This window comes from Grammomys surdaster, unplaced genomic scaffold (assembly GCF_004785775.1).
Source record: "Grammomys surdaster isolate TR1022 unplaced genomic scaffold, NIH_TR_1.0 227, whole genome shotgun sequence".
NCBI classification, from domain to species: Eukaryota; Metazoa; Chordata; class Mammalia; order Rodentia; family Muridae; genus Grammomys; species Grammomys surdaster.
In genome coordinates this window covers 3,799,275-3,807,572 of record NW_021604672.1, presented here as the reverse complement: position 1 = coordinate 3,807,572, position 8,298 = coordinate 3,799,275, and the positions used below count along the sequence as shown (strand labels likewise).

General features: G+C 37.9%; 1 protein-coding gene across 4 annotated transcripts in view; it reads left to right on the top strand.

The window, feature by feature from the left end:
• Positions 1–8,298, top strand: part of Heatr5b (HEAT repeat containing 5B) — a 77,471-nt gene that overhangs the window by 24,342 nt on the left and 44,831 nt on the right. For all 4 annotated transcript variants that reach the window (XM_028773429.1, XM_028773431.1, XM_028773430.1 and 1 more), the window contains 4 exons: positions 511–686; positions 2,959–3,064; positions 4,810–5,000; positions 7,018–7,177. In XM_028773429.1, the coding sequence (XP_028629262.1) occupies positions 511–686; positions 2,959–3,064; positions 4,810–5,000; positions 7,018–7,177 (633 nt within the window). The remainder of the gene's footprint in view (positions 1–510; positions 687–2,958; positions 3,065–4,809; positions 5,001–7,017; positions 7,178–8,298) is intronic.

The following is an 8,298-nucleotide window of genomic DNA, read 5'->3' as shown; positions in this document are numbered from 1 at the left end:
GAGGCAGGGAGGCAGGGAGGCAGGGAGGCAGGGAGGCAGGGAGGCAGGGAGGCAGGGAGGCAGAGAGACAGAGAGGCAGAGAGGCAGAGAGGCAGAGAGGCAGAGGCGAAGAAGCAGAGGCACGCCGGTGTCTTGTGAGTCCATGGCCAACCTGGTTTACATAAAGAGTCTGAGCCAGGACTACATAGGAAGGACCTACCTTAAAACAATACAAAAAATGTAAGTGCTTTAAGTCATTTTTGTAGCTTCTGTTACAATAGATCCAATTCTGCTCTTATATCGAGGTAGGAAGTATAAAAATGCTTAAGATAAATATGACTTTTTTTACGTCTCTGTAAGACGATTCTGTTCATGACAGCTTTCAATGGCAAAACTGTATTTTCATCTGCTTAAAAGCTGCCAGGTCTAATCATGCTTTACTCCTTCGCTGTTTTATTCTTGATATCCGGTACTTAGTGAATTAATTTCCTAAAGTAGATTGTGAATGCTGTTTATTTGTCTCTTTCACAGCTCCAGCCGAACAGTGCGTCTGGAAGTGGGGCTCTGGAGCACGACCCTTCTTCCATTTACTTACGGATACCTGCTGGGGAAGCTGTGCCGGGTCCTCTCCCTCTTGGAGTCTCAGTGATTGACGCGTCCGTGGCTCTTTTTGGTGTTGTGTTTCCACATGTTTCTTATAAACACAGGTTAGTGTAAAGTTAGCTGGGTAATTTTAGCCAAATGTAAGTTATATTTAAGAATAGATTTTTTTCATCGCAGCTAATTCCACAATAACAAAGGTTATTACTTAAGCAATACTCTCACAAATCTAATGGCATAATTTATATGTACATAATAAAATAAATTGGCTGCAAATTCCCTGTAACTTGAAGGTCTTTCAAGATTTTGCCCTATGAACTAGCATCTAGTACCCGCTGTTTGTGGGCCGTGTCTTACCCAATGACATTTTCATTTTAATGGTTTAGTAGTTTCTAAATTAAAGTGTACCTCTAATTAGAGTCGTCACCTTCATAATTCTGTTCCTGAACAAGTACACATGTGGGAAGTCAACTCTGTTTGATTGGTCTGTGAGATGGCACAAGTCTGGAACACAGACCAGCAGAGCTGGGTTTTCTTGTAGCAGAAGGATTTTGGTCTGCTGTATTTTATATCCACAGCCAACATTCTTAACTCTAGCAGCGTTCTGTATATTTTTTTGATTTCCAATGTAAGACTCGTTCAAGTTACTTAACCTTCATAAAATATGCCTTAAAATAATATTGTTTATATGCAAAAGATAATATGTCTTTAAATGTGTAGGTTACTTGATAAATTGCTTTTAGCTATTTACTTTTTATATTTAATCTTGATATCATTAAATATAATTACCACATAAATGTTAAAACAACATTAAAGCTGAAAAAATTTATGTATTATATATACTCAATATCCTTGCTTTAAATAAGCACACTCAAATCCTAGACTTTGTGGCTTTTTAATTGGTCAAAGCTAAGCCTTTCTGGAAGTGTCTCAAAGCCTCTGATACAGTAGGATATGGGTTGCAGTTTTCTTCTATGTAAGAATATTTAAAAATGTTTTTAAGTTTATTTATGTTACTTTATGTATACGTATGTTGTCCCTGCATGGGTGTATTACGATGCACCTTGTGCCAGAGTATGTCAGGAGGGTGCTGCATTCCCTGGAACTAGAGGTTTAGATGGCTGTGAGCCACTGTGTGGGTGCTGGGAACTGGGTCCTCTGCAAGAGCAACAAGTGCTCTCTTAACTGCTAGGCCATCTCTCCAGCTCCTGTGTAGGACTTTTAAGATTAAGACAAACAAACAAACAAACAAACAAACAAACAAACCAGAACCTAGGCTACACAGAGTTTAAGGTTAGCCTGTTATCCAGAGAGACCCCCATATCAAAATAAAGAAGAAAAGAAATACTTCTGCACGATCTGAGGAGTTGTCTGTGCAGGTAGAGACTGGCTGCCATGACAACCTGTGTCACACAGCAGTAGAGAACTGACTCCCACCAATCAGCCTCTGACTCCACTGAGTACTTCGCACGTTTATCCATGCATATACACACTAAATAAATCTATAATATGTAGTAAAAGTTTTTAAAATTATGCTCCTCTCTTCAATTAAAATTTATTCATAGAAGTAGATAATGGTTATTTTTCTGTTCTATTAAAAATACTTTGAAGAGAAAAGATGAAGTGACATATGTCTGTGGTACTTCTGCAACTCGGGTTCTAGGGAGGCTGAAGCAGCAGAAGAAAGAGAAGCCAAGCAGCATGTCAAACCTTGTTTTAAAAGGGGGGGGCAGGCTAACTAATGGACCTAACATTAGTCATTGTAGAATATCTGAGACACTTAACATATAGAGTCCGTTTGCTTGGCTGAAGGCTTAGAGATTGCGCTTGGTGATCAAAAGGCTGCACTGCCGTGCTCCTGTTGGAAGGTTCATATGAGGGAAGCACATCACAGAGCCACACTGCTCACTTCATGTCTAGAAAGCAAAGTGAGAGAAAGAAGGAAGAGGCCACTGCTCCCCAGAGCATGTCCCCAGTGCACTAATGTACTCCCATCAGCCCTGGCACAGTACCACCCTGGGGATCCAGTCTTTTCCATGTAGGTCTTTGGTTGACACTCACAGTGCTGACTGTATAAGATACTATAAGCCAGGGATTTTGTTGGACACACTGGTGTAAATGCTTAAGACTACTGGAATTATGAACTGTTGTTTTGCTAATTGAAATTTAATATTTAGTGTCTCTTTTTATTCTGTTTAGTCAAATATATGAGTATCTATTTATAATATAGGAGATAAAGGTTGGTTTTGAATCAGTTGTGGTAATGAAATAGATACAGTCCGGGGACATAATTGATAAATAACTGGTTTATATTCTTATCTCTGTTTTAAGCCATATTTAAATAAAAACCACTAATGTGATTTTATCTCATTACTATAGGTTACAAATGCTGGATCACTTTGCCGAATGTGTTAAGCAAGCCAAAGGTGTCCGCCAGCAGGCTGTGCAGCTTAATATATTTACCGCTGTTCTTAGTGCACTGAAGGTAGGAACTCTTAGACCATGATAAGTATTCTGGAACAGGTCAGTGGGTTTTAAAAAGCCAGGCATATCAAGATTATTATAGCACTTAAGTTTCTATAGTCATGGTCTTGATAATGGTGATTTTATGTTAGCTTAATGAAGTTACTAGAAACTTTATATTGGGTTTTTATAGCTAAATTGATATTTTATATTTTAGTAATTTAAAAATTCTGATTTCAATTTGAACTTCAAAATTTACAAGTGCCAATACTTTTTTGGGTGGATCTTCCAAGATATCTATTTAATGAGATCTGATTTTCTAATGAAGATTTATGAAACAAATCTTAATTTCCATTTGTGATTTAAACTGACTCAGCATAGGATGCGTCTCATAAATGAGAGAATACAGTATGTAGGGAGTGATTACTGGGTTAGCTCTTTACTGGCTTTATTGTAATGGAATTCTCTTAACCTCCTTGAACTTCAGTTTCTACACTATGAAATATGTAACAAGTGTCCGCCTGGCTCAGCAGAGTTCATAAATCATATATCAAGCCTTTCACGTGTTACTTAAAAACCTTTGTCTATTATTTAATGCTAGGATTATGATAAAATGATGCTCTAATAATAAAATTCAGTACAATTGAAAATACAAATGATTAAACAAGTATTCTTTCAGCCATGCTTTACAAGCCTGGGGTTGGTGAGGGAAATGGGTTACAGAGATAGCACCGGGTTACTTTGTAGCCATTGACCTACCCCTATTTAGAAACTGACACTGATGTCTGAGCATTTTCAAAAGCAGTGAGGCTGTGGAGTGGTCTCTAGTGGTTGGGAGAGTAGCCTGTGGTTTAACATTGGGTATAGATGGCATGCCCTCTCTACATAGAAATGGCTAATGCCTCCGCTGGAGTTAACGTTCTGCTGGTACTATGACTTAGTTTTCATCTCAGGTAAGATAATTAAATCCCCAAAGTGGATAAATAAATAAATTTAAAAAATCAAATTCCAAAGCAGCAGATATTGCTAGCACAGAAAATAAACCTATGCCAGCATTCAGATACTGACCCCGCCACCATCTGTCTTTGTGTGTATATTTATTGTACGCTGTATACATGATTGTGAGGCTCTTTGTTTTGCTTATTTATTTTTTTGTGGCACTGGTGATTGAATCCAGGGCCTTATATGTTCTAGGCACATATCACTGAGCTATCCCCAGCCTAGTTGCCCAGGCTGGTCTTGAGCTTGCTGTATAGACAGGCAGACCTTTAGCTTGCAGTCCTCCTGCCTCATCCTCCTAAGTAGCTAGGGCTACAACTTAGGGCCACAACTTAGAGCTGCATAGTGTTTTTTATTGAATTTTTATATAAATGGATCAGTTTCATACTCTTTACTGTGCTGGCGTTTAGTCAGCTGAAAAAACGCTCAGTTTAATCATATAGTGTCCTTCATGCCCAAAGGAATATTGAGTAATAAGCCTTGGATAGAAATTCTTCCATAGATTGTGTTTCTGGGCCCAGTGGGACTATCAATTATTAATTTTAATAATTAATTAATAATTATTAATTAAATTGCTTGTTCTGATATCACATATAGGAAGTGATCACAGTCTATTGAATAGGTACTAGCCTCAGGTATAACGTATGTATTTGTGAGAAATAATGTATGAAGAAATCTGTATTTCCTAAAATTGCAGCATATCTTTTTCTTTATTCAACCTGAATTATGAATTGATATCATTATTCTTTGTTTTTTTAATCAATATAGGGCTTAGCTGAAAACAAGAGTACTTTAGGACCTGAGGAAGTTCGTAAGTCTGCTCTGACACTGGTTATGGGAGCTCTTGACAACCCAAACCCCATCTTGCGGTGTGCGGCAGGGGAGGCCCTTGGCAGAATGGCTCAGGTGGTGGGAGAGGCGTCTTTTATTGCCCGAATGGCCCAGTACAGCTTTGACAAGTAAGTGCGTCTCTCAGCAAGTTTTTTTAGTCTAAGATGTCCCTTTAGCAGTCAGTAATTGTTACCTAGACTATGTACTTTCCACACGGTTTACAGCATGTGACAATTTTTTGTTCTTGTTGCTTCTCATAATCTCAAATTTTAATTCAGTAATTTATTGACCTCTAGATTCTGGAAGAGGTGTAGTCTGTTAAGAGCTTTTAATAAGGAGGACACATTAGTTAAAGCTTCCCACAGGCACCTGCAGTTGTACCCTCCTCTCTGCCTCCTGTTAATCCAGTTCACTCTTTTACTTACGCATTTCTTGGATTGATACCTCACTTTAGAAAAGAAAGGGATAAAGTTACACTTTAAGGGTTTTAAGGATTGTCGTGCATGTCAGTTATGGAGAGTGACCTCAGCCAAACAAGTGTGACTAAGACAAGAAATGTGGCTTTTAATGTTGTTACTCGAAGTTAAAAAAATCAAAAGGCCAAGAAATAACATGAGTCATATAAATTACCATTGTTAACTCATATATTTTGAACAATAAATATATTAATCCACATCACAATCATTAATCATTAGAAAGAATTGAAAGTAAAGATTCTGAAGTAAAAGCATGTCCTGAACTCTTACATTTTGAGAATAGCTTTCCTACAACCAGTGGTAGACCTGTTGGCTATAAGATGATGACTCTGTTGTCATGCAAAATCCCTGAGAAAGCTACTCAAGGAAAGAAGGTTTTGCTTTGATCACAATTTGGATGATGGTCCGTTCCCCAGGAAGGCCTTGGTGGCAGGACTGTGAGGCGCTGGTCTCACTCTGCCCACACTTAGGAAGAAGAGAGGGTTTGCTCTCAGTATGATTGCTTTGCTTGCTGAACAGTTGACCTATTTCTTCACCAAATTCTCAGTACTGTTAAGTATTTATTTTACATCAGATTTTAATACTTAGTTTGAAAAACAGTTCAAAATATCTCAGTAACTTATTAATTGCATTATGATATTTTAATTCTTTGCCAGTACCTTGTTAAAACTTTTTAAAATTAATTTCTGTATTTTCTCTTCTGTATTAGCACAAGAGTATTAATTAGATGATATATGTGTGGTATAGTGAACATTTCTGCTCAATGCTGTGTTTATGTGATGTTACATACAGTGTCCAAATGATCATTGTATACTTGACAATTTAAATTGATGAATTTTAAAGACAGGTGCAGCAGCTTCTACCTGTAATAGCAGTAGCATCTGGAAGGCTAAGGCAGGATTGCCATGAGTTTGAGGCTAGGCTGGGTAATTAATTAATTTTATATAATAAATACATCTCAATTAAACTATTTTAAAATTTATGTCCAATATTTACTTTAATTTTAAAATTTATTTAAAAAAATACATCTTAGAGGCTGGAGAAATGGCTTAGCAATTAGGAGCACTTCTGTTTTTTGAGAAGACCCAAGTTCATTTCCCAGAACCCACATCAGGCAGCTTACAACTGTCTGTAACTCCACCTTTGGAAACCCAGTGCCCTCCACTGATTTCTGTGAGTATCCACACTTAATTCACATACATGTTAATAAAAGTAAATCTTTTGTATACACATATAAAATATATGTAGAAATTTCCGTTTTATAGAGCCTTTGATTGTAAGTATAAGCAGCCGGGGTATAACTCAGTGATGGAATGCTTGCTTAGTGTGCACAAGACCCTGGATTAGCCCCAGCACTTCAAAAACAAAATAAAATATAGGAAGTTTCCTGAGAAAAGTAAGAAGTACTTTGTGTATTCTCAGAATGCAGGTTTTTTTCTTTGTGGTGGTAGAGATTGAACCCAGGACTTTTTTACATACTAAGCACATTCTCTGCCTCTGAGCCACACCCTCAGTCCCACAAATGCTGTTTAAATTTCTTGTTTAAAGTCAGTTATAAAGACTATTATCTCATTAGTTTCCAGCATCTTTTCCTGTTGTGCATGTGTGATCCGTTAGACTGTGACTAGAGAACAATGGAGAACAATTCCTGTTGCATCATCTTTCTCAGGTTGAAGTCGGCTCGAGATGTTGTGTCCAGGACTGGTCATTCACTGGCCCTCGGTTGTTTACATCGCTATGTTGGTGGCATAGGATCAGGACAACACCTCAAGACCAGTGTCAGCATTTTACTGGCTCTCGCTCAAGATGGGACATCCCCTGAAGTTCAGGTAGACAGTATGGAAGTCTTTATTTTTCTACAGTTGCTTTTGAGACAAGATCTCCCTGTTTTGCCCAAATTGACCTGGAACTTATATGCTGTTCACATGCCTAAGCCTCCTGAGTGCTAGGATTACAGACATGTGCCATCATGCCTGTAATTTTAAACAGTATCTATGACTGATAATTTGTTAGGAAAAATGTATTATGTTCTTTCCTTGTTATTTTAATTTGTTTATAATAGATAATTTACAAGAAATTTGCTTTTCAACATAATGCTCATTGTTTGCCCTTTTCTGTGAGTTAAACATATGCATATATATATACATACAAACATATATATATTACATATATATATGATATTCATATAGTGTTTTTATTAGTTCTTTGAGAATTTCATATAATATATTTTGATCTTAATTCTTCCCCAGTTCACCCTTCCCTTCCCTACCCACCCAACTTCGTGTTTTTTTGTTTTGTTTTATGTTTTAATCCTTTAAAACCAATTTGTACTTCCCAAATATTCTGGATGTGTAGGCTTCTACTGGAAGGTAGTCAGCTTACCGGGGGCTACACTCTTAGAGAAAACGTCTCCCTTTCTCTGCAGCTAACCATTGCCAATAGCTCCATTGCTTACGGTGGGATAGCGTGCCCAGCTCCTCTCTCCTTTCTGTTGTTTGGTCTGGCTTAGGCTTGTGTAGGTTTTGTCCATGCTGTTGAAGCTGCTGTGAGCTCAGATCTGCAGCTTCCCTCTGTGCCCAGGAGAAAATGTTCCCTTAGGTTCTTATTCTCTTTCTACTGTCTCTTCCACAGTGACCCCTGAGCTTTGGGGGTTGGGATAAAGTTTGTATGTTCCCTTAGGGATGAGAATTCTGTGGGGTTTTCCCCCTTCACTTTGGCCAAGTGTGGATTACTGTGTAAGTCACCATCCACTGCAAATAGAAGTTTCTCAGATGCAGGTCGAGATATGAATTGGTTTGTAGATAGAACAATAAATCATTAAGCATCAGTTTTATGCTATACTCATGTAGCCCCACAATAAAAGTAGATATCCCTTACAGCCTATGACCCATCTAGCCATAGGTTCTTAGCCTGATAGTGGTGGCAGGCATAGATTTTATCCATAGGCTCT